Source organism: Mycteria americana, chromosome 9 (genome assembly GCF_035582795.1).
Source record: "Mycteria americana isolate JAX WOST 10 ecotype Jacksonville Zoo and Gardens chromosome 9, USCA_MyAme_1.0, whole genome shotgun sequence".
In the NCBI taxonomy this organism is placed as follows: Eukaryota; Metazoa; Chordata; class Aves; order Ciconiiformes; family Ciconiidae; genus Mycteria; species Mycteria americana.
In genome coordinates, this window is record NC_134373.1 from 42,634,323 (window position 1) to 42,661,490 (window position 27,168).

Consider the following 27,168-nt stretch of genomic DNA (forward strand, 5'->3'; position numbering starts at 1 on the left):
TTGCCTGAGTAAGTAGCACAAAATTTTGCTCCAGAACTCTGTATCTAGCCACAAGGGCAGCAACACCAACCACCTGACACCGGAGCCACTAACAGGACTGAAGGACGTACACACGCCATGGGACGAGAGACTTCCCGCTTGTGCTAGAACAAGCGAGTGTTTTTAAAGCAACACAGTTGTTATTACCTAGCTTACATTTGCCAAGCAGATAGATTAAAAAAAAACCCCACAATCTAAATACAGTAACAGGCATGTGAGATGTTTAAACATAGTATTTCCCATCAATCTACTAGGCTACTAATCCAGCTTGAAGCTTTCTGAAATACCAATACACAAAAGTAAGTACAGCTGAGAGAAGCCACAAATGTCATCTTACATTTAAGAGCCAGTTTTCACCTCCCACAGATGACTCCCAGGCAGACCCACCTCCCCTCCCTCCCTAACTGGCCTTCAGCAATCTCTTACAGTTCACCAAAGTTCACCAGTTTGATGTCACCGTCGCAATTTTGTCCTTCCTTCCTTGCATCTCTTCCCTTCTCCCCCCCTCCACCTTACCTACCTTCCACTGGATGAAGTTTACTCTGTGCAGAAGACCAGAATAAGCCCATACAACACTTCAAGCCTCAAAACCTAACCTGTGTGAGGTTTATACATGGATAAGCCTTTGCCAACCTTTTGCCAAGGATGACTTTCATTCAGTTAGTGGCACAAATCAAGCTAGGAGTTCTGGACACAGCAGATTTTTATCTAGAAGCCTTGTTTTTACAGACAAGGAAAGAAGTATGTATTCGAATTTAAGTTTCTGATTACTTAATAAGTGAAAAAGAACTATCAAACACTCCTCAAACTGCTCCCTGGAACAAAAAAGCCATGAAAAGTTAAAGTATTTGAAATTTATTTTCTACCTCTGCCTCTATTTTTCTTCTGGTGAACAGACTGCGATCTGTTTCTGAAAAGCTAATTCACAGAGAGAGCTGGAAGTGACCAAGCAGAAGCTTGTTACTTATGCCTGAGGATGGCTGGTATTTCTGCTGATCCCTTTAGAGAAAGGAAAAAATGAGAGCGCTCAGATACAACAGTAAGTTTATTTTCCTGGAGTGCTGTTCAGCAGCATGTGGACATCTGACATTCATTTTTCTCAGGATGTGCTGTGACCTCCGGTTTTTATTTCACAGATTATGTGCATAAGGGACCTTATTTCAGTAAATGGGACCAGAGTGCAGAAGTTGATGGCACAGAAACAAAGTAGGTAGGGTGAGCCAGATTGCCACTGTCTTCAAATTGCTGCCCTCACAATATGGTTTGCACGGAGGAGACTCACAGAATTACACTGCCAAGTGGCTGAGAGGCAACAACTGGAGCGAGGACACTCGCCATCACCTCCCTCCTTGTCATCTCTTCTGCACAACACGCTTACGCTGACTTGGCATTACTGGAAAGGGTAAGGAGTGTCAAATGAAGGATCTCAGTAATTCTTTTCTCCCATTCATTGGCTAGAATGGTTTTTCTCAACTGTCCAAAAAACAGTACATCTCTCTTTGGGTTGCAAACACACACAGAAGACTTCAGCCCCCAAAACAGGAATGCTCAATACAATAATCTTCCAAGTATTATAAATGTGAGGAAAGAAGTGGAATTTTCCTTGAGACTTCATTGCCAAGAAGATCCTAGCCACCTGTCTGTTTTCACTGCATGCTTTTCCTAATTCAAACCGTTAAATTAAAGAATATACATCTTTTTAAGGATTTTTATGATTACAGTGTCCCAATTTTCTTCTAGCGTGGTGTCACCACTTCCCACACCATCAGGTTTTACATAACCAAAATAACCCTGAATAGTTCTTTTTATTTTTTAAACAGAAGCGGTTTAGAATACGCTGAACTGTCTCACAATTTGACCCAAAGCTGATTTGGTAAAACTACACACTCACCAACAGCGCTCAAGCAGATGGGTGGTTGGCTTTGCAATTTACCCACTAGTTTGTAGGACGCACACGAGCCCCGCAGGTCCGCAGGGTACCAGGTATTCCAGCTCTGTACCAGGTCCCCATCCCACAGAAGTCAAATTCCAGATAACACATGCTTTGTAATCCTTCACTGAAGAAACCTGGTGGGCAGCCAAACTCCATTTATTTCACAGAGGACTGCAGCTCTCTGCTGTGACAAGTTATATTTAGGTGGCAATGACTTCCTCTGAAGTCATCCCATCCGCTTCGCTTCTGCCCACCTCTCACAGGTTTTGCTAAGGGTCTCACCAGGGCACAAAAAACCAAAACAGACTTACATCTTCAATGTAATTATAGGAAAATTACTTTGTTTAAAATATTCACGCTGTGTAGTGAATGGAAAAGAATTGTGACATGCTGTTACGGTGCTGTTGAAATGAATTTCATGCTGCTTAAATTTAAGCCAAGCAACTGATAGGGTTTGGGCTAAGGTTTAGTATGTTGTGTCGTATTGTGTTTTTAATTAGCTTCTTCCTTCCAAAAGCTCCCAAACTCAGAGGCTTAGAAACAGCTTTAAACACTAATAAATGAGGCTTACAAACAGAGCATTTAACTTTTTTTTCTCTTTTTACATTTTCCACTTTCTTTTTTCTTTCAGGAACCATCTTTCATCTGCCATGATCTCTTATTATTTTTCTTGCTGCAAGGACCAAATTCTGAAGTCACACGACTGCTGAACTCACAATAAGCTATTATATACTGCTAGAAATATCTTAGTAAGAAAAAGTCCTAATTTTCTAAGTACTATGCACTCTGTAAATAGCAACTCCTTTCCCCAAAACCTTGCAATCTAAAAACTGTACGTGCTGAGAGCAAAATACAAGTGAAAGGGCATCTTGCTATCACCTACTGAGGTAATATTTGAGCGGCACTTTATGGAACTTAATTGCCGTAATCAATCCAGGACTCCAAGGACTTTCGGGGACCTCAGGGTTGTTACAGTCTGTACTTTGCTGCCCACTAGCTGGCTGGGACTTCACAGTGATAGGGCTGGAAATTCAGTGTGCCCAATTACAGCAATTCTGACCTATTCCCGCAGCTCTGAGAGCGCTGCTGAGTAGCGATGGAGCACAGGTACCCCAAACAAACTAGGGTTTTTTTATCACTACTACATAAAATGGGGGAAAAAAATCCCCACCAATAATATTTGTTGAGTGCTACCATATCTGTTCTGATTTGGATATTAGTTCACATCTTGAAAAAACACACCAGTGTTTTGAGAGGTACTTGTTGTTATCATGTATTCTCAGGTAGTTTGTAAGAAGGACCAACAAAACACAGGACAAACAAACAACAGTTTATTTAGGGGCGATTAGAAGCAGGAACAAACAAATATCAAAGATTAAAAAAAAAAAAAATCTTGGGATGCCACTAGCTAAATAGTCCCTGCATATATTCACTGCTGGGATAAATGGGAGGTACTAAGGTATGCTAGGCAGAAATGCAAATCCAGAAAGAGGGAACAGCCAAAACCTTAGTCTACATCCAAAGTCCAGACACTGCAAATATTTTTTTCAGTACATAGCGTGGTCTGAACATATTTTCTCCAATCCTGATGAATACCACGAGCTTGTGACAAACTATCTCAATTTTACATAGCGCAATGGTATTTGACAGTTATTTAAGAGAGTTAAAAATTAGAAACTCAAAGACAAAATCCTTTTTCTTTTTTTTAATAACTGCCTCTGGTATTATCTCAAAATGGATTCTTAATTAAATGGCTTAGGAGAAACAATAGTTTAATATTCCTTCTTACTAGCATCCAGTAAGCATTCCAACTAAGAAAAAAATCCTTTAGGAATCTCACTATCATACCCACAACCTCTGATTTGGCAAAAGCAGTAACAGAGAACGACGCTGAAGATCTCATTCTGTGCAAAAAGCTCCTTCTCCATCAAAATTCTCACATGCATCAGTAACACAAATCTACAGAAGCAGCAAACAGGACAACTTTAAGCACCTGGATATTGTTCTTTTCTGAAAGAAGAAGGAAAAAAAAAAAAGCAAGCCTCGTCAGGAGTGGAATCTGTCAAAAGCTTGACAAGATTTAAACCCCTTACTTTGGTCTAAAGCTTTAGTCATTGTTTTGGGATATTCCAGAAGAGGTACATCTGCTTAAAAAAAAAAAAAAAACAATCACTGCTGTCAAGGGTTCTGCTAGTGCCCTACAAATCTGCACTGAAATGTAACCAAAAAGGCAGGGAATAGGTATGATGCTAGAGTGAAGTGAAAGCCTGGTCACAGCTACAGAAAAATATCCAGCAGAAAAAAAGAAAAATGTTCAAAGATCATCAACTGGAATATGAAAATGACAAGTACGGAACTAAAGTCCAGAAGATGGAAGATGGCTGCTTCCTCACAACCGCCCTTATGTTGCTATTACTCTGAGTCAGTTCCCATTGGGTAGGTAAGCATCTCACTGAAGTCGGATGCAAAACCATTCCTTGCACTTCCAAAGAAAGAGAAGGATGAGGGGAAAGATGTAAATCAAAAGCCAGGCAGCTGAACTTTAGGAACTTCCCAAATTCCCCTTCTGCTCTGGGCTAAAAAAAGGGAAACCTGCAGGGCTCGATTTTTGGGTAGACACACTGCTCGTGCTGGACAGACAAGCCCTCAACTTACATTGCAGCTGTTATAATAAAATATTTCAATGTCACGATAACATGATGCTGATCTAAACATATACATAAACAATACCCGTATTTACCTCCTATAACAGAAGAGATTTGAGGATGAACATACACTCAGGCATAGCTTATATAAGTATTAATGCATTCATGGCACCCCTTGCAGGAGACAGATCACCAAGAGATCTCCATGCTCGAGAATAAATCACTGCAAGTCCAAGTGCCCTGGGCTGCCGGCAGGAAGGAAAGGCTTGTATTAAGCTCACATTTTTTTTGCTGCATTTTAGCATTAACTAAATGTTTCGTATTTCATTCTTTACATGCATTTGCAGAGAGTTTTCCATGCCAGGAGCTCGCTCCCTCAAAGCTACAGGGTTGAATGCTCCTCTGGGATTAGGTCTGCGTTTGGCTGCAGCGGCTGCTCCGTATATCCTACTTTCAGCAGCACAAAACCTGCAGGAGAACTCAATTACTAAAGAGTTCTCCCCCAGTCCGTTTTGTAAATCCTCTTGTGTGCTATTAGCTCCATGCAGAGGGCACAGCATCGCTGTACTCTGTTGTTAAACCAGCGCTTCTTCCTGTGCCCGGCATCTCTCTCCCCAGCTTGGCAGCAGGTGGGAAGGCTGTGGAGACAGCAAACAGCGCGGAGGAGGAGCGCACGGGGAGGAGGAGGCCTCACGCTGCGCTCCAGCAACCTCTTCCAACCCGCACAGCCACAGAACCAATGGGCCCCCCGGGGAGAACGGCCAGTCCTCCCCGCCCAAGGGACGAGCCAGCACAGCACCGTCTTTGGAGAAAGAGGCTGCCAGTGGCAACTGGGGGTGGCAGAGGCCGTATATGCCCCAGTTCTCCCTCAGCCTTACGGAAGCACGAGCAATAAGTGCAGCCAAGCCTTTCTGAGACACGGCCAGGGAGGGGCCACTGCGCTTGCTCCGTCCCCAGCCAGCGCAGGCTGTACTTTCCTGTATGGATGGAGGAGCTGAGCACCTCCACGTGGGGTACCCACGCTCGCCCTCCATCCCACTGAGGATTTACATGACCCTTCTGCTCAGAGTGATCTCCTAAAGGAGGATTTTTACCCAGCTCTACCAGCAATGCACAGCAGAATGAAAAGTGCAAAATCCCAGATGCTCGCCTCTCTGCCCTCTCCTTGGAGGCCATTTCATGTACCTCCTCTCCAGAAACAGGGCCTGGAAGTCCTGGGCTCCTATTAAGTTCCTACTCCACTGCACATCTTTTCAGGGCATACTATGGGCAGGGAACTGCAGAGCGAGCACACTGTCATCACAGGCACAGCCAGGATTCAAGCTGTTTCTTGCTGACATTTGTATCTGTAACGCTCTTGAGCTGCAGTCCTGCTGCCCTAGCACAGCCCCTTCCATATCTCTCTATACAGCAGCTCTTCTGTCGGTCTCAAAGTTGGGAAAGAGCTGTGCAAGCCACACTACTGAAACACGAATAAATTACCAAATTAGTAAGAGGCACCAAATAAGTGAGAGGCAAAAAAAACTGCTGAGCCTTAGGGAGGAACGACTCCTCTTCCTCCCCCTGGCCCATCATCCCAAAGCAGCGACCAGCGGGGTGCTGCTCGTGCAGCTTGGCCAACTCCCCCCGATCTGACAGGAAGAACGATAACAGCAGCTGCTGAACGAGAGAAAACCGGAGAAGAGCAGGATCTGGCTTGGTCCCCCTGGCAGCCGTAGCTCCTCTCCAGCAGATCCTCTCGCAGCCAGGCTCTGTGTCAGCAGCACTGTTGCAATTCAGAGCAAAGGCAGAGAGGGACTTGCTCTAGGAGAAAGGAGCAAAATAAAATGAACGCAAAAAAACCCACAAACGCCTCTAGGATCTCCGGAGGCTGCAGCACGTATCCAGCCAGGCAGGCAGGCAGCCACTTGGGAAACCACTTTGCTGATATCCTTCCTGAAACAGTTTGATGGGGGAAAGCTGGTTAATCTTCCAGCTGCTGGGAAGTAGCTTTTTTTTATTTTTGTAAGTAATGTAGCAACTGCAGTTGGGTTAAGAGGCAATACAACCGAAGGGAGGAATTATTTAATGGCTGGAAGAAATGAGCAGGAATCAGGACTTTTGGGCTGCACTTCCCTGAAATACATTAGTCTAGCTCCACTGAAACCTAGGCTCTCATTTGGGTTTTATCCCTCAGTTCAGTCCTAGCCCCAAATTTCAGAGTTAATGGGCATATGTAATTTCTATTTAGTCCAGAGAGATTTGAAAACATTCAGCAAAATGAGCCTGAAAAGCAGGCTGTAATGCCTTTGGACATACCTCTCCACAGATCAGTTTTCAGCAAAACAACACTGCAGTGTTTTTATTTATTTACATTGTTGTGGTTGTTACTCTGAGGCTACAGACTAGGATTTCTTTATCTGTAAGAGATCAGACCATCTAGAAGAAAGGTAGCCTAGGTTTATTAATATTTTTTGGTTGGGGAATGTAAATATTCAGTTCTGGTGCCAAACAGATCTCACCTATCTTTTATAAGTTACATTCTTGCTTACAAAGGAAAACACAAAATATCTGAGCAAAGTTACATTCCTTTGAATGTATTTTCCCACTTAGCAGATATCACTTGCACGCAGAGAACCAGAATGAGAAATCTTGCAAACAGAAGCTTCCTCCTGCAGACCACAAAAGGTGTATAGAAGTATGATGGTTTTGTGTGTTATACCCAGGCATCTTAGAAACAGAGGTTAGTACTGAACATATTACATATTAAAATGACTGTTACAATCATCCCTTAGATAGCATGACTATAACTTTAAACTTGGTCAACAGCAGGGACACACTTGGCCTGAGGTAGTCAAAGACCCAGGACATTATGATCTTAAAACATATAAAGCCAATGGCTAAGGATCAACCTGAGTATTTTGAACCTGGGGCTGTACCCACAAGGAAATATTTGACGTAGTAACCTTCTTCTGGACCACTCTCAACTAGTAACAACATAGTTGCAAAGCCCTCATCCTGCAACTGTTTATTTCAGTAGTATGCCATTTTTTTTTCCTATCTTCCAAATGTTTATAGTCCAGTGACTGGGAGGCATAACACCTCTTTCGTGAAGCACAGTGCTTTACAGGTGAAACACATTGAAATATATGTAACTTCAAAGTTGTCAACTGAACACTTCTGCCATGCTGGTGCAGCTTTATCTGCAGAGTACATAATATAGCTCCAGCCACAACTTCCCTTTCTCAAAAAACAGTATTGGAAAATGAGAGGCTCAGAAAGAACAAGAATAATAACCAAAGATATCAAGGAAGTATTTGGACAGAGAGAGACCAAAGTTACAGAGAAATTGCTTTCTCAAGGGCTGGGGGGGTACATAATTCAAAACTCTGTGTACAAATTCCCGCACAACATAAGCCTATACAGTAACTGAAGGAGCTAGGAGGGTAGTATGGGACACCTCATTTAAAAATAAGATGGAAAGGTTTTACAATGAAATGGAAAGGGGCAAATTTGATTCTAAGCCAACAAAAAGAAAACATTTGTATGCGATATATTCAGAACAGAGTAGTGCAGCTAAAAAATTTAACAAGGTTCTTAAATATTATAATAGATAAAACATCTTCAGCATAGTTATAACTAGTGGCAGCACCAGTGCTAGAAATGACATCCACTAGCAAGTTTCAAAGCCTAAGTCAACTTCTTAATTCTGTTCAGCAAAACAACTTCTATGTATCCACCACCACTCTCTGAATTTTAAATGTATAACAGCAAATATTCCAGTCTGCGACTCTTTTCCTCTCTTACACTCCCACTCATACTGTATGTTTACATATAGTAGACCTAACCTATTAAAGGGAAAGATTACTTAATGCATTCCTGAAATTAATCCATTCTAGGGTGTAATGCAATTGCTACTCAACAATGTACTAAAACACTTCCTACCACTCTACTCCTGGGCACAGTAAGTAAAAAATAACTGATAACTGAAACTAGCCTGTAAAAATGTAGGGAGGCAAAATATAATTCATTTATCTGTTTTTCCATCTGTCAATATCCTGTTCACTTTCTAATATGAGATCGATTACAAGCGCAAAGTTTCAATATTCTTGTTTTATGGTGTGCAAAACCATCCTGAGAACATTCTAACTAGAATAAGCACTACACTAGGGAAAAGCTACTTCTCATATCTTGTCAGAAACTTTGAAAACAAATATACTGACAAATAATTTTGCCCACTTTTTTTTTTTTTTTAAACAGACACTTCAGTAAGTATACTTTATTACAACTGCGTACCAGTAAGGTAATTTTGCATAAAGAACAAGAGCTCCTGTGAGGTGAGAGACTGCTATTGTCCCTGATCCACTGGTAGGCACACATGTAAAATGACATCAGGTATCTCTGCTAAGCAGCTTTCTTGCAGGGCCAGATCAATTCCCTTGTCTCCTCACGCTCTGTTATGAGGAAACGAAGTGGTGATAGGGACTTTGCAAGAAAAAAAATCAACGATGAACAAAGTTAGTCTCTTTACCCACCAGATGACTTGACCGTCTTACCCCGGGCTCCCGCTTGTTTACTCTCCTTTCGGTACTGACCTACAGCAGATAGTGCTTGCCACTTGCTTGCTTCTGGCTAGGTCAAGCAGTCTTTCATTAGCCCAGAAGGTAGTCCTGGCTGGCTGGGAGGCCTGAGAGACATGTTAGGAACACATCATGTCCCACCTCTGGGTCTTGGCAGTCTTTGCCTGGAAATCCTGAAATACTGTACAGTCATACAGTAATGGCGTGGGTGCCATTCAGCAGGACAAAGAAGACATCCTCACTAGTAAGGGAACTTGCATGTCCCCCAGATCTGACTCATTCTGGTATTCAGACATGGAAAGAGTGATGGAGAGGCCTTTTTCCCCGGGGTTGAAACTTTTTTCTGCATGTGCGAAGACCAGTGTCCCAGTTCTCAAAGGCTGAACTGGAATACCACAGGGAGACGGTCTGACCCTCCATGCATTGGTCCCAGCACCAGACTCGACAGAGCAGCTGACACCTCAGCCAGGTAAGGGGAGTCCATGCACAGCAGCAGATGCAGTTTTCTGCTCGTCAGCAGGGAGAGCGTACACCAGGAGGAAGCAGGATGATTTATTCTAGGTGCAGCACCAGTGTTTAAGGCACACTTGATGCTGCAGATCATGCGCATGCTGGTAGCTTCGTCGTGTTCCCACATGGGACAAACCTTTCATGAATCTAGCTTGAGTCAACAGCAAGGATTGCCTTGGTGGAGGCAGGATGAGTACCATCACAGCCTGCTGAATCACAGGTACTTCTTTTCCTAGCTTGGTGTCACTTGGAGATGTATTTCTGTGGTATTTGTCACTCCTGGAGTGCGGTGGGTTTATTCGTGAGCTTTCATCACACCGTTTAGGACAGAGCCCTTGGTACCAGGAGCTGGTGCTAGGTCGCACACCAAAGCAGCCTTTGCTGACAAAGGCAGGGCTAGCTGCCACCGGATTTTTTTCCTTGGTGAGATTTGCTCTGCATTGGTCATAATTGAAACTTCTCTGCCCAGGAATGATGCTGGGGCTTGTTTTGTCAGAACTTCATGAGATCAGCACTAATTGTTCTGGAAAATAAAATTTTATCATGGTATCTCATGCCCTGTATACCTTAGCAGAGATTAACTGATGATTTGTCAGAATACATAAGTTTTCCCAGGCAAAAGAGAGATACGTTCTTCAGAGGATACACCAATCACAGAAGGAACATGGCTTAAAAATACTGTCAAGAAATCCTGCGTGGAAATAAGAAGTTTGTAATGAAGCAGAAAAGGGGGGTAACCATTAGAAACATGATTTTATTCACAGGGTTCTTATGATAAGAGATTAAAGGATGCAAGGTTCTGAAAAAGTTTAGTTTGAACTAATAGGCCAGAGGTTTTCAAGTTGTACCCAGCTCCATGGGCAGGAAGGGGGAAGGGGGAGGCCACCTCACCCTACAGCTTGTCCCATCGGGGCGAGAGGTGCAAAGGGCTCATTTATGGCCATAACAGACAAGGCTATTAAAAAAAAAAAAAGTCGTCCAACCTCATACACACCAAGAGCACCTAGTACAGCATCTACAGCAACACATTTTCAAAGAAAACATGACATTTATGATAATGGAATCACTAACTGTGGTGCCATTGTACCAAGGACAAACAGCCCACGGGAGGAAGCAGAAAGTGCAAGTGAGCTGAGCAGCCAGAGAGTCGATTTGCAGGGAAATGTCCCAGCACGGAAAAAAAAAACCAAGAGAGGACTCACAGAGAAAATGTATTTGGTATAAGCAGAATTATCTCAAAATAGAAAGGCTTGCGAAGTTTTATATGAAGTGTTAGCAGCTCGTTCAAACATGCACTTCACCACTTCGGTACTCAGCAAAATGATAGGGAGTATTTTTTCCTCATGATTTCTTCCATGTCGCTGTAATAAATCAAATCACTGCCAGGCTGCATTCCCCACGCTGGTGAAACAGCGCAACCAAATAGCTCCATCTCTGTAACTTATATAGCCTTTATACTACCTGACTTTTTAGGAAAAAAAAACAAAGCAGAAGAGCAGCCCCTTGTCCTCCTCCCCCAGGGTTTTCTTCCTTTTCTATGCCCTTGTGAAAACCCTCACAGCCCTGAGGAGCAGAGTAGACCCTGTAGCCCACCACTGCTCCTTCTGAGCCCTTTCCTCAAAACACTTAAACCCCCTTCTGACACGGCTAGCTTTAGAGAGAAAGAGAAAATGCAGATTAACATCCGTGGGGCAGATCTGTGCCGTGGGGCAGATAAAGACAGACAGGCGGGCACAAGACAGTCACCAGAACTTGCAGTTGGACAGAACCCCCGCCTTGCCTCCCTTTCTGCTCTGAAAGTCCTCCTTCAATATTCACAGAGTAACAGAATAGCTGAGGTTGGAAGGGACCTCCTGAGCCCAACCCCCCATATATACATATGTATGTATATACACATATGTATGTGTATATATAGACACAAACCCATCATCTGCCTAAAGTGAGTATGTTAGGAACTGAGCCAAGTTAAGGAAAGACAGAACCTTAGAGGAAGGGAAGGTAATGAAAGATGCAGGAGCAAGGAAGAGGAGGCCCCAAAGTTATTCAGCACACACAAAACTACCACTGCCTACCTGTGCTTGGAGACGCTCCCCTCTAACCCACCCAGCTGCCCACATCTCCTCTCATTTTTCAAGAGCCGCTCTCTTGTATCTTTTTCCAGAGGAGAAATCCCTTCTGATGCCCAGTAACACAGAGAAAGATGGGCACAAACCAGTGCTCCAGCACATGAGCCAGTAAACTTTAATGGAGCAAGGGAGCTCCAGTCCAATCTTTCTTTTCTTTTCTTTGATTTATGAAACAAACAATGAAAAGTTCCCTCTAAGCCACGCTCCCGAACCGTTTCATACATAGACAATGTTACATCAGGAGTGACTGGCAGGCAGCTCAATTCATTTGGCATGCACAAGTCCGTGACCTGAAAGTGTCATGACTGAAGAGAACAAGGATGCCCACCAGCAATGGACCTCTCCCTCTGAAAGAGGAAAACTACCGGGCAAAGACAAAGGCCGTGCCTATTAGCAGGCTGTTAACTTCCTCACTGTGCTCTGTGCAGATGCACAAACATATTGCACCTGAACTTAAGTACATATTGAGGACAGGGAAAGAAGGAAGGGACATGGCAAAATGAGACACTCAAGAACTGAACACAGGTCACTGTCGGCACGAAAATCAGCAACAAAGCACTGTGGAAAAATACAAACCAGGATCTGGCAAAAGTTTGCAAGCAAATCTTGACACCACCTGCAATCCCTGAAGAACTCAACATTCAGCCAGCTAAACGACATTTTGAAATTAATTAATGGATTCCAAATGACCATGAACAGTTGTCAGGCTTGTCCTGTTTGTAAAGTAATCTGCATTTGTGTAAGTTGCTGATTTTTAAAACCAGGCTCTACTATCTCTGTAAATGCATACTCAATGGAAAAACATCTAACCGCTCAGTATCTCACAAGCAGAACATGTTTTAGGGAGATAGGGAAGCAAGCCATGACATCAACAAATCCTAGGTTAAGCTTCTCCCCTTGTTATTTATTATTCCTGTGATGTGTTCCTTCAGCACCAAGAGCCACATTCCTCCCTCCGATGCCCTTAAGCCCAGGGAAAGCCGTTTACACTTCCTAGCAGCAGCGTTTTCTTAAGCACTGAGAAATTTTTAAAGCAATCTGCAATCCAGGATCAGCACATTTGTGAGAAGCCCTTGTCATTTCAGCTGCACTCCACAGTCATTCGAGAGTTCATCAGAAGGAATCCAAAAGCAGAAGTAAAGCCAAGGTTAATTACACACCTTAGTCCTTCACATGAACAACCAATATTACTAAACACACGCTATCCCAATCAGGTGAGCCCTTACTTGCAGTTGAAATTGAAAACACACACAGTTAGCTATTCCTCATTATGTTTGTTTTGTTTAGATGACTTGAAGCTTTTTTTTTTTTTGCATTTTAATGTATTTTTGCTGAAAAAAAGAGTACCTCTATGGAAACAGCAGGTAGTAATTTATAGAACACATTTATGGTATTTACTGCAAGTTTTATTTGACTACCATACCATGAAATCACAACATTACATTTAACAAACAGAAGATCTGAGTCAGACAGAAAACTATTTTCATGTGAGCACAAAACATTAGACATGGTAAGAATAGCTAATGTTGTAGTAGTACTAGGACTTTGGAAATTTTAGTAGGAAAAACCTAAGCAAAAACACCCAAGCAAACCCTGCCCAGAACAGAAAACAAGCTAACTTTCCAACCCCTGTCAGACAGCCCTTTATACAAAAGAAAAATGTTAGGCAGATGATGATTCATTAGTCGAGGCAATCTATTAAGAACTAATGGAAATGAAAACACATTTGAAACTGTCAAAAACACACAAACGCTTTGACAGTGTAAAAGCCAAATCTCCATGACAATTCAGAAGATTTAATGGGCAGAAAATAATCTTTTATCAGAAATTATCGAATATGTTCCCAGTCAAGACAGACTTTAGTGCACACTTGAAACCAAGAATCCTACATAAACAAATGGCAAGTAGATAACTGGTAGCAGTTAGGCAAAGGATCCTGGAATGACGAGGTCCTGACATTACTCATCCTTTTTGGATTAAACATTAGAAAACTTTACTAATTCAAATGGAGAAACAAAGAACAGCTATGCTTGAAGAGAAGCCCAGTGTCATCAACAAACGAATGGCACTGCAAACACTGTTCTCTCAGTTCACTTACACATCCCAGGTCTCTCCGAGGAGTAACAGAAAGGGAATCCAGTCACCTCCTACTGATGATCAGCCCCCCAACTGGGGATCTTACGAGACCACCCACCTGCTGTTTTATAAAAGCAGACCTTCCAAAGAAGGACAGCTTCAACAGTCTTCATCTCACTTCCCTTCGTGTCACCAACCAGGAAGAAAGCTCAACATCTCACAGACAGCCTGTACGGCTGGGTACTCAGCATGTTCCCTGTGCAGTCTTACCCTATAATTAATTTTACCTATAAACCAAGCAAAGACTTTGCAAGTATGAAAACTCCTCTGTGTACTGTAAAGAGGGTGTTTATCACCAAGCTTTCCACCACCAGAGAATCCCGCTGGCAAGCATGCTGGAAAAAAGAAAAATGCATTCACTCTCACTAGCAGCCGTCATCCCTGCCTGCAAAATCCATCAAGCCATATAAAACGGCAATCAGATCTAGACTACCAACTTTCAATCTTCAGCTTGAAAATTTCAGAAGGGAGCTGTGGAAATGATGCACCCAATAACCACTGAAACCCTTCTAACCCCATTGAAAGCCCCAGGTTTTATTTGACAGCTGTATGAAGCTTTCTGCTTGGTCTCAGTGGCCCGTTGTACAAAGGTGTTCTATAAAATGACTTGGGTATTATGAAACTCTCTACAGTAACTGGCTCTGGGATAGCAGAAAGAGATGACAAACACTGTAGGCACAGAGAACAAATTTCAGAAGAGAGTGCAAGCGAACACCTGTCACTGCAGCCCCAGCGTACATGCTCTGTGGGCACCGCTCCTTCCCAGGACAGCCTGTCCGGCCTCTCTCCTTTGAGAGGGGTAAGAAACCAGCATACGCCAGCTGCCACTTTAAATATATTTGCTGTGTAAACAGTGGACTGATGTTTTGGGTGCAACTTCTGCATGGATCTACACTTATTGCAAGCAATACTACAGAACAGTTTACAAGGAAACGGAATGCAACACGTCTTTAAAATTACACTAACTGGAAGAGTTTTGTAGTATAATCACCAAAGAGACAGGATGAAAAACACTTCTAAATACACATTTTGTTTATTTCTTATCCTCAACCTATGACAACTGCGATGATGTATAGAGCAAGCAAAGACCACCCTCCCTTCTCCTTCAGAGATCAGAGAGGTACCATACAGAAATCCAATCAATATTTGGATATGAACTTCCCTACCAAGGTTTGTGTTTCTATAATCATGGTTTTCTACTTAAGCAGCATCCAGAGACCTTCTTGTCTCAGTTGCCATGAGAAAAAGCGTACACTAGCAACAGAAGGAATGACTGGTGTGAGGAGTAATGTCACCGAACTGGAGAAAGGGAGCAGAGGACACTATCCTCTGAACACTGACACTGACCATTTGCACGGTGAATAAAACATGTTTTTCTACTCTTCCCGTCACCTCTTTCCTAAAAATTCTCAGCAATGCTCTCTCAAGAATTATATGCAGTAACTGGAAACAAAACCTACAGATCAGCATGGTTTTTACACAGATGTCACATCCAACTTTTGCACAGTGGACTGAATGCCCGGTGCTACCGCTCTGCATCACAGCACTCTCCTTTCTGGCTCCTGTAGTGTACACATGATGTCATCAAGTTGTGGTAATACCACAATCTGGTACCACTGGTTAACAATACACTGGCATGACTCCAGGCAGGGCTTTCTACCCTAATGCATGACCTAAAGCCACTAACATTGCAGATGAAATTCATACCTATCACCACACATATTGCCAGTATGATAACGCTATACGCTGTAATTATATGCTGTATATCACATTGCCAGTCACTATTTCCCAACTCCCTGCTACAGCTCTGATGTTCCAGGGCTGTAGAAACTCTTACAGAGTCTAGGCAGGCTTCTGCATACACAGTCTTTCTCACTGCCCTTTTTACAGCAAACTCTGAACATTAGCTCCCAGGGTCAGTCTCAAGGGTGTTCAGTTCCTATAAACACCAAAGGACTTTTGGAATCTGAAATGCTTTTGTGGATCTGGGCATGAATCCCACTGAAAGCATTTATCTAATTCTTGGTGACAGAGTTTGAACTTGCATAATACCTTTGATAGAAGCACATCATCCTGGCTTACAAACCAGTAAAGAAGAAGTCCTGCTTCTCTGGTGCACCAAGAGAGCCTCCTCCAGTACTGGCAGCAGGAGGCAGGCTGTGGATGCGAAGAGCCTGAGGGAAACCAGAACAGGGTGGAATGCAGGCCAAATGGCTACGAGAAGTCAAGAAAAGAAGGTGCATATACAGCTTTGGAGATGGAGACTATGCTGGAGAAAAAGCGAATGGGTAAAAGCAGTTAACAAAAAGACCTATAACAAAAAGAGATGTGTAGGGCAAGCGAAGACCACCTTTCCTCCTCCTCTAGAGATCAGAGAGGTGCCACACAGAAATCCAATCAATATTTAAATATGAACTTCCCTACCAAAAAGACAGGCAGAAGATGAAGGCATAAATTAAATGCCATCTTAAATGACTTGAACACAAGGAGGAAGAAGATGACCTGAATGGGAAACACTGGCATTATTAAGCAGAAAGGCACGCGGAGCGAGTGCTGCAGGCTGTCACCGGCTCCGGCTGAGCAGTGACGCTGCACAGCACCCTCACTTCCACACAGGCACCATCACGGCCATGCAACAGGGGCTTCTCGCCCAAGCCGGCTCCCCAGCCCTGCCCACACCAGGCACTTGCTAATCCCATGCCAGGCCACCCCGTGCTCTCTGTCTGCTCCTTCGCCTGATGCATGACCAAGCTGAACTTCTAAGCACCTATCCAAAGGCAGCTATTTCCAACAGCCCTGATAAGCGATTCAAGTGCACAAGATAAAGCCTCTCGCGTGTTGACAAGCATTAAACTTACACCTTGTGAGAAGCGAGGAAAGCCATTTCACATGCTCAGGTGTTGCTCTGAGTGCTTTGGAGGTATAAATATAAACAAACAATCTAAAAGGGACCAGTCTGATAGCTCTGCAGGTGCAAAAAGGGTGACACTTACTTGCAGCGGGTGTCATTTCCCATCATTTACTGGGGCTGGAAAGGACTCCGCATTGGAGGGTACTTGTTGCTAACTCCTGGACAGAATTTTTCAATTAAATGCTGTTCTAATGGAAAATGTAATTTTACAGAAAATGCCATTTCTTATGGGAAGATTTCATTGAAGTTTGTTTCTGAAAAAGATGGAGCCTTTACTGAAACCGAAGAGCACTGGGAAATTCTGGACTGACATGTCAAGCAGCATTCAGATCTTTCCCCACCATAAGTAGACACACACCTATTCGTTCACAACTGTGAAGGTAAAACAGTATTATTTGCTTACCCAATGGACCCCTCTGTCTTAAGCCCCCTGTGCTAATGGGTTTTTATGTCCTATTCTCTTGTTATCAAGACTGTAAGACATACGTCCCTACAAGGCAAACAAGCTTTCATTCCCAAAAGGGTGACCCTGTTTAGAACTACCCAAAGAACTAAAAAAAACACCCCAAAATCACAGGGCAGGGCAACAAACAAGGTAAAAGTCCCCAGTGGGAAGACGTTTCTCCCTACGGTCATGCACCTTCCATCACCTGAAAGCCTGCACTTTTTGTGTTCATTACAAGGGCACTTATGCCCGCAAAAGTTGTTTGCTTCCATCTCCCTGCACCTCTTTTCTTCAATGTGGCAACTACTTTTTGTCTACAATCACTGGTAGGGTTTTTCAGCTTCAACAGTGTAATTTTCCTCCTCCAAAAAGCCTCACACTAGCTAGTGCATCATCTACTTCACATTAATCATCACAGCTGGTAATGGATTGTAATACCCATGCACATACTCAACGCATTTCTGTATATATATACAGAAATAAAAATATGTATTTTTGCATATATTTTATATATATGCAAACATACAAACACATTATAATAATAGCTTCAATTACAAAAATCATCTATATCTCTGTTTACTGTTAAAAATTGTCATGTTTGTTCCTGGTTTTAACAGGAAAATTTCACTTGCACACTTCTCCTAGAGTGCTCTCTTATCAGTTAATCTGTATATTATCTACCAGAAGAGATTAGGTATAAATTCAGTACATAGCTCAGCTTCCCTGTCTTTAAATGCTGTGATTTTATAGTACCTTTCCAAAAGTGAGCATGTTTACTCTGTGTAAGTGCCATACACTGATCATTCACCTTTTCCTCCAATGCAAATTAAAATCTGATATGTACACATAGGACTTATAATGGGCACAGTTTTATTACTGAAAAAAACCTCATCATGGATATTTGAAGTCACTGTGCCATTCAACTGATTTCTAACTGTAATACCCCCAGGTTAGCTTGAAGCAGTTCAGAGGCACTCAGCAACACACATCTATTTCAGTCTGGTGAGGACTGGCAAAGGTTAACCCTTGATCACAACTGCCGCTCTTCTCTGCTTTCATCGGTAAGGAACAGATTCACCGTGATAAACCCAGCCCACTAACTAGTCTCTTTACGTTGCAGGGACAAACCCCAAGAAAGGAGGGCAAGTGGATTTTTGTTTTGGTCCTGTCGTTAGAGCTAGGCACAGCTTTAGCTCCTACCGCATCTCCGCAGAAGTCCTGCTTGGGAGAGCGCCTAAAGTAAGCTCAGCAGCCACCCCGGTTAGGCTCACTCTGGAGCGGCTGCCTTCCGAGCTGAAGGTTGAGACAGACCTTCGGAGAGAATGCTGCTAGTCCACCGGGTTGCAACAGCTTTCTGCTACTTTGGACAGGCACCAGGATTTCCTTCAGAGAAAATGCAGAGTGAACATGGTCCACGTGCAAAATAACAAAAACTGGGGTAAAAAATAGAATGATTTGTTAGCTCTTATTTCTTGCCATGAATATTAGGCCACTACTATAGAAAACTGCTGTATGGATTTTATAAGGGAAAATGCCTACTTTAGGAAGATGTTACTGTACTAGAATGACTCATCTTGATACGGTTTATTTTATGCTAGAAGCATTGCAAGTAGCACAAGTCCTTGATCACATCTCCCTGTGCTTCAGGGAATGAAAAAGCATGTAGACCATACATGCTTGTAGTTCCTTCAGTTCCCCAGCTGCACAACATCTGGGCTAAGCCTTCCAGGTCCTAGAACCCAGAACAATACAGAGGCCTTTTCTTTAGTCTTTGCATGCTCACAGTTATCTTCTCTTAACTGCAGGGAACCAGTTATTCTACCCTTGATTTGTTTTTCACTATATTAATTCTATTACGCTGGCTCTCTTTGGCTTGAAAGTAATACTCATATGACCCATCACGCTACCTGTTTGCCAGAATATTGCCTCAGCAGGCATTCTCAATTCATGAGTCAGAATCCAAAATAATAATAAGGTGTAATGTTTTAAGCAAGCGGTTCAGGAGCATAAAGCAAACACTTAGGGAATTTTATATACTTTGTGCCTGAGCCTTTGGGGTTTATGGCCTCCAGCTTGTCCATATGACTATGAGATCTAGATTGCTTTTACGGTTTGGTGGGTTGTTTTTTGGGGTTTTTTTTGTTAATGAAAGCTGAGATTCTCACATATCCCCACAATTCCAGAATTCTATCAAAAACATTCTCAAGTAAATTACGAAAGCTGTAAACAGCATTATCATTAACTAGTTAAGAGAGTATTAAGGAACCTGGAAATGACTCCGTCATCCCAGTCCTTCGAAGTGGACAGCTAAAGACCTAGTTCCTCTCTTCTGTTACTAACGTGATTCTTACAGTACAAATCCTAACACAGACGTTTGTGTAACAGGTAGGTGGTCTCTAGTCTTCTGCTGTCATTAAAGCTGCTTTTCCAAATAATGTTTTTGGAAGAAATCAGTGGGGCTTTACTGAAATACGTGGAGTTAAGCATCTCAGAAGCACCCTTGAATCCCACTAGACATTCATCTGCCTTCTCTAGTGACCTTTAAAGCCTGGCTTTTATAGATAAAACATTTCTTCTACAGCAACCACTATCCAGCAAGTTAGCCTTCTTAGCCATGTTACTATACTTTTAAGTTGTCTTCTTAAGAGCTTATTTATACTTTGCTGAAAGACATTATACCAGCACAAGACAGATTCAGGATTGAGAACAGTTCCCAAGAATTCACGCTTTGCCTTACAAACGCCTGGTTTACAGAAACATCCAGTTGGATCCTAAAACACATCCCTGAAGGAACCAACACACTCATATGCACTTGGCATGGCAGCTTGTAAGCAGCAGTGAGAGAAAACACAAAACACAAATTAACACATGCACGCTAAAAAGGCAGGAATTTCTAAATTGACCCAAAGCAGCACAGTTTTGAAAGAACTCAGATACATAGTTTTGAAGGATTCAAATACATGGGGTTTCCTCTCAACATGGTGCACCGCATTATTTCATTTCAATTCTGCAGTTGTGGTTCTTCTCCCTCCAAAATAAACGGATGCTAAAACAAGTTGCTAGTATGTGAGGCAACACGTAGACAGATTACACTTCCCAGTCCTAGACCGACACGACCTCATTGTCAGGCAAGGAAAAAAGCCTCATCTGAAGCGATACAGGATCTTGTCCATTCTCCTGGGGATACCACATCATACGATACATACGTCTGCATTGACGTACACTCTATTTTATGTTATAATCTGTGTATTTTACGAGCTGGCCACAACGCCTTATGTAACAGATCCCTGTTTAATATGGAACAGCGTGTTCATCGCCGCGGCAATCCCAGCAGTTTCCCCTGCCCCGAGTAATTCTGCCCCGCAGGGCTCCTGCACAGCGACGGCTGGGAAGAAACCCCACTTGGGCAACCGGCGCTACCGTTTCTTATTTTGGGCGGAAAGCCCTGACCACGGGAACGGGGAGCCTCCGCGCTGCAAGAGAACCATTTTGTGAGGGATGTCACCCGTTTCCCAGCGAGGCTGTTGCAGACTGGGGGGAGGCGGTGGGGAGATCATTTCCCAAGGAACAACGCCAGCCTGCCCCGGCTTCTTTGGGGCGATACAGACACTGTCACCCCGATGATGCCTTGGCCACCACGGCACCTGCACCGCTGCTTATTTCATCCATTCCAAACGCGCCTACGCCGACCGGCTGGCCACGATACGTGCGATACAGATGGCAGCCGAGCAACTTCTGCTGCTGTTTTGTCAAACACGCACCGAGTATCGTGTAATTAGCAGCTTTCCCTGCTACGCTGATGAACGTAACGGGAGCAGGAGCAGGAGCCGGTGCTGCCCGGCTGCCCGCCCCGGGAGGCGCCTGCCCACGGCTGCGGATGCCCAAGCGCGGGTGACCGACGGCAAGCTCTGCCGGGACCCCGAAACACTGCCGCTCCCCCCAAATTATGTAACGGAGGAGCACACTCCGACCGGCACACGCCACCTCCGGCAACAAAGCCCGGGGGGGAGTGTGTGGGTGTGTTTGCGGCCCCCCCCCGCCCCCGCGGGACCCCCGCCTGGGCGGCGGCACTCACCGCCTCCGAGTCTTCAAATCCATGCAGGTACAAATTGTCGTACATGGAGGTCCGCTGACGCCGGGCGCCTCTCTCGGTGCGGAACCGGCGCTGCGAGGCGCCGCGGGGGAGGGGAAGGGGGGCCCGAGCGGCGGCGGAGGCCTGTGCGGCGGCGGCGGGGCCGAGCCTGCCCTCTCAGCGCTGCGGACGCCCCAGCCGCGCGGCGCCGCCTCCCGCGCCCACCGCCGCCGCAGGTGCCCCTGCCGGCGCCGCGCCGCCCCGCAGCCCCCCCCGCCTTCCCGCCCGCCGCGGCCCGCTCCCCGCGCCGCCGCGCTCCATTGGCTGCGACGCGCTACCGCCACGCCGCCATTGGCTGCGACGCGCCGCCGCCGCGCCGCCATTGGCTGCGACGCGCCGCTACCGCCGCCGCGCGGGGCGCCCCCGAGCACCGCTGCCCCCTGCTGCCGCCTCAGCAACCGTCTCACGGCGCCCGGCAGCGGCCCTGACAAAGTAACGACGGCGGCTGCCTGCAGGCGCCGGGGCCCCCTCTTGCCAGGCTGCCCGAGGAGGAGGCGAGGGGAGGCAAATAACGGGGGCCTTTCTTTCTTTCCTTCTTTCTTTCCCGCAGCCCCACTTCTTCAAGATCCCAGAGAACAGCGGTTCGTTTCTGAGGAGAAACACCTCCCCCCCGCCCCCCCCAAGGTCTGGAAGGAAACAAACCAAACCCTAAACACTAAGAATTGAAAGAACATAAGTATGGGCGTTATTTACAACTAAATTAAGAAACCGATTTCTAAAACAGGTCCTGCTGGAGCTCTAATGCTGAAGTTTCTGCTTTCACCTCTCATTTCAATTAACACTGTACCTCACAGTATGCCGACGAGTCAGGCAAACCTCACTCCATGGGTGAAGAAACCACGTCCAGGACAGCTAACTGACTGATGGAGTCAGTCACACAGTGAGGACCCTGCAAAGCCAGCCCTTCACTCGTACGTCTCTCGACTTCCCATCTCATGCACTTAAGCACCGAATGTTTCTCCTTCCCAGAACGTCAGAACTTGTAGCAGGCAAGTGTAACACTAGAGAATAGCCCGACGTGATAAAAAAGTAAATAAATAATTACAAAATAATTAGAGGGAAATAATTTACAATTTACTTCCTATCCTTATTAAAACAATTATTTTAAATCTCAACTCCAGTGCAATCTGATCCAACATCTCTGTGTTCACAAACGCTTCCTATTTGTCTTTTCCATTTGCTTCATCTACTCTTCCTTCCACAGGCTTAATTAGTTTTGCAAAGTTACCACTAATCACTTGGGAAGCGTCCAACAGACATCTGAAGCAAAGCCAAAGGTGTTATTCTCCCCATATTCACAATTTCTTACAAATTTCATCAAAGATTCCCCTAAGTTATGGTAAAATATGGTCTTATTCCCAATTTACTACTTCTCCTATGCCCTCCATGTGTTCTTTGCTTCTGTCCATATAACCTCCTGGTTTGCAAGAGCTTAGGTATCTTCATATAGAGGAGCCATAGTCCAACTGATGATCACGGGAAGAATCTCATGGTTAAAGTTTAGGTCTCTTGAAGTGTTTTTCAGCATTGAGTCCTCAGTCTACGAGGTCTTCCAAGAAACAGCAGCTTCATCTCTAGCCCTGCACAACGTGGTCATTGCCAATGTTAAACCACCAAACAAAACACAACGAGTAGTTAATTAATAATGAACCTCTGATGGCTTTTCAGACCACTCCTGGTGGAACTGTTGTTCAGATGACAGAAACCACTTCTACGACTGATGCTAACTGGCTCATTCCTGGCCGTCTCGACCAAGTGTGGAACAGAGACGGAGCAGCGGCTCCTCCTTCTCTTGGGGGTTATCCTTCCAGTTACTTTGGGGCTGGAGACCACAGCCAGCATGTTTTGGGGCACTTCATGGTGGTTTGAGCAAGGCTGTTGGGATGGTGGAGGATTTCAGCTTATAAGATTGTCTTACACGACGAGACTCCCTACACAGGAGTTAATGGATCAATTTTTAGGGCCTGTGCTACAGAGCAGGTCCCTTTCCCCCCACCTTAAAGATCTATGATGTTACAAATTTAAATAATAAATACATTGTTGGTAGGAGACTATTAAAATTTAAAATGAGAAGGAATTTCGAAGTGCAACATCAGAATCATTTGTCAGCTCAAAATAAAAAAAGGCCATGAAACGCAAGAAGGAAAAAAAAAAGCGTCTGAACTTCACATAAATTCGTAATGAAATAATTTAATTCAGAAGTCAGGGGAATCACTATTTGATTTCCAGTACTTACATTTCACACTGTCCTTTTAAGACACAGAGGTTATTAAAAATATATATTTAATGACTCAACTTGAAAGGCTCCTAAAAGATGCTATAAAAATACACACAGCTCATTAAATAGGGATTGTACTTGAAAAAGACCTAAACATAAGAGACAGTGGCACAACCTACTTCAAGCATTTAGCTTAGGTGCCTAAAATACAGAGCTTAGGTCATTTAGTTAGGGCAGGGGCTCTGAATCACCCTCGAGGAGCCTCAAGTTACTTCTTCCCAGTTTGCCTGAAGGGCTGCGGGCAGGGCTGGCCCCCGCCACCTCCCCCAGGCCACCGACACAGGGTCCTGCCCCTGCCCTCCCTGCCCACCGGGTACACTGCCCTGCTGCCCGCACAAGGGCCGGGACGTGGGGGAGACCTGAACTGCCCCCCACAACAGAGCAAACCTCAGTCAGCCCAAACATACACATCTAACACCTGCTTTCATGGTCTAAGTTGGAGAAAATTATTAGAAGATCCAAAAAAATACAGGAACCCCTGTATTTATAAGGTTTATTTTTTCCCCAGGCATGTGCCTAAAATGCAAAAATATGAATACCTGTAATATAGAGAAATTAAATCAAAGACCCTTTTGAATATTACGAGGTAATTTATCCAAGAAACATGCAATGCAAACCAACAGAGGTAGCACGGCGAAGCAAGAGAGGAAGACGTACGGCTCTTCGGAAGTTATCTGCAAAGTAATCAGGCTCTCAAAATATTGAGAGAAGAATACCGAGAATATAGAGAGAATACTGAAGGAACTGGAGGCTGGATGGAGCTTGGACACAGGGAGCAAGCAAGCTTTGCAGAGGGGAGGATATACAGGCTAAGGAAAATAACTCAAAATTTATTTCAGTGACAAGCCATCACTATTCCACTGTGACATGTAACGCAGGTACCTCTATACATGACTGCCAGAGTATGGGGCATTATTCAGTAAAAGCACATTGTGTTTTTACAGTGAGGGACACCGTGCTACACTGGATGTACGGGTGGTCATCTCTGTCAGCTTCCAGAAAGTCAAATCTCTTTGGTTTCAACTTACAGTATAGCTTAGCACAGGCAAAATGGGAAGAGTGCAATGGGAGAGACAGTTAAAAGCTTTGTCTTTTTTCGGTGATCTTCCCAAAAAGTGGTTCAAACGAATAATAAAAAAATCCACTACAGTAACAGATGAGGGTCACACATTAACTGAAGGTTTTGAGAGATCAAAATCATTCCTGGCTTATTTCCGAAAGATAATACAGATGATCTGGTATTATTAGGCAGGGAATTCCACTGCCTCAGGCCATTGAGAAAGACTCTGGTACCTGTCAGCTTCAGTACGCACTTGGCTAACACTAAAGCAACTAGCATCCAAAAACCCATCGGTTTGTGTGTGTGTGCATGCAGAGCTGTAAGAGACCCAGTGAAAACATGTAATGGGTCAAGGAGCTGAACTGAGTCTTTTTAAGGTCTAATGCTTTAAAATAGGCATTTTCAAGCAGTCCGGTCTCTACTTTTAACAAGATTTAACCATGGCACATTGCAATCTCCGTAAGCATGTGGGATATTCCTCACTGAGGAATGCCATCCCCTGATGAAGTCAGTAGGACCGCTATGAAGCAGGACTCACACGGATTTACTGCAATATTGTACGCAGGGAGCGTATGTTGTTCTTTGATCTCAGCCCATGACTCCACGTGTTCCCAAGGGCACAGGAGATTTTGAAGGAGTTGTAAACAAAAGACCACAAAACAATCCAGTTTCTCTAGGACCTACCCAATGCCTCCGTCAAAAACCAGGCTGTCCCACCGCTGAAGACGTGTGACATGAGTTCACGTGGCTTAATAACAAAGGTATCATCTGGAATCACCTTAAGGGCCGTGAATTGTTATTGCTGGGTAATTAGAAGCCTCCTCCTTCTCAGGACTTTATACAGGCTTAGGAAGAAGTCTGAAGTTAAAAGGACAGGCTTGCCGGAAAAGCGCGTTGGACTCGGAGCAGAATGGGAAACAACGGCTAGCAGGTCAAGTCCAGTCAGTCCTGTTCCCTTCCCACACTCAGCAGCGGCCAAAGTGAAAGTGATTTCATGAAGAGAAATGCAATTACTCTGTTCCCTGTTAACGGGAACCCTTGCTTCACAAGTAGGGCTGTTCAGGGAACCCAGGAGTCCCTGGGCACGTATCCCCCAAAGGACTTTGGATCAGCTGTGCACCGAGCATCCCCTCACAGGCAAATATATACTGTAGCATAATCACAACTGCCTGAAAGTCTTTGGTCTCAGACCTGGTACATGGAGGAAGCTGGTTTTGCTTCCTTTTAATCTTGGGGTTGGAGAATGATCCTGCGAGCATGTACCTTAAGACAGCACTACCTATAGCTGCTATTTCCACGTGGCTACCTAAGATAATATTAGCATTTGGAATGAGTCTTCTAAGACCTCTAATGACCACTAAGTCACTGAGGATATACCGCAGACTAACGCATTTTCTTCTGGCCTCAAATAAATGCAATATATAGAAATTCTGCATAAAACAAGAGCAACTAACAGTGATTAACTATACCTGCTCTCAAATACTACCTACCAAAAACTTTGCTTGAGTAGAAATGGGAACCACACAAGAAAACCCAGGAATTATTCCGAAGAAAGAATTCCTCCTGAAGTTAAGGGCCACATAAGAGACTGGGCTCAATGATAATTAAACTGTTCCTGGCATTTTAAGCCAGCATTAACATTAAAGCAAAGACTTTAATGCACCCTGTTGGGGGGTGGGATAAGAGAAGGGATTGGAAGTCAGAATATTTTGAGCATCCCACAGACCTCTGAAATACTCGGCTTCCTCCAAACACTCTGATCCCACTAGAGATTATTCATATTCTCCTTTTTTATTAAAGCCAACCCTTTCTGAAATACAAAGGAAGTCTCTTTGAGACATGCATCCATATATTCCTGAATATCAATTATTTAGTCATTTCTGAGCTATCCAAATGTGGGAATACTGTTTTTTCCCAGGGCATGAATTTTGTACAGAACCACAGGAAATTTTATTTAAAGCCCAATCTAATGATTACACAATCAAATGACAGCACTTGTATGGTTCTTTTAGGAGATGTAGCAATGAACTATTTGCATAAACACACTAAAGTGCTATTTGAATAAATGCGCAGTAACGAGATTGCCAAGTCAAGTAAATGCCTCAGCACTGCAGTGCGCAAAGCCAGAATGTAAGTCAGCAAGTTCTCTCTTTTTCGTACTTGAACAAATTTCACTTTCACCTGGGATTTCGCTGTTATTGCGAGTCGTGCAGCAGGACTGCAGGCCTCGATGCCTCTTTTCCTGCTACTGTGGAGGAGAGAAGATCGACAGGAATATTAACCCTGAAGCAACAAAAACCAAACACCAACTTGGTGAAGAAGGTGAGAAGTTCTTTATGGCGTCCTCCTGCTCTGACAGTAAGGTTTCGATCCTGGACTCTCAACATTACTTAG

The 27,168-nt window shown here is 44.1% G+C and overlaps 1 protein-coding gene across 6 annotated transcripts in view; it reads right to left on the minus strand.

The window, feature by feature from the left end:
* The window catches only part of CACNB4 (calcium voltage-gated channel auxiliary subunit beta 4), a 107,805-nt gene that overhangs the window by 43,082 nt on the left and 37,555 nt on the right, over positions 1-27,168 (minus strand). Inside the window, exon 1 of one of the 6 annotated variants that reach the window (XM_075511388.1) lies at positions 21,380-21,635. The exons of the other annotated variants lie outside the window; for them this stretch is intronic. Within the exon in view, the coding sequence (XP_075367503.1) occupies positions 21,380-21,424 (45 nt within the window). The 5' untranslated portion in view covers positions 21,425-21,635. Of the gene's footprint in view, positions 1-21,379; positions 21,636-27,168 lie in introns of those variants that run through there. 6 annotated transcript variants of the gene reach the window in all.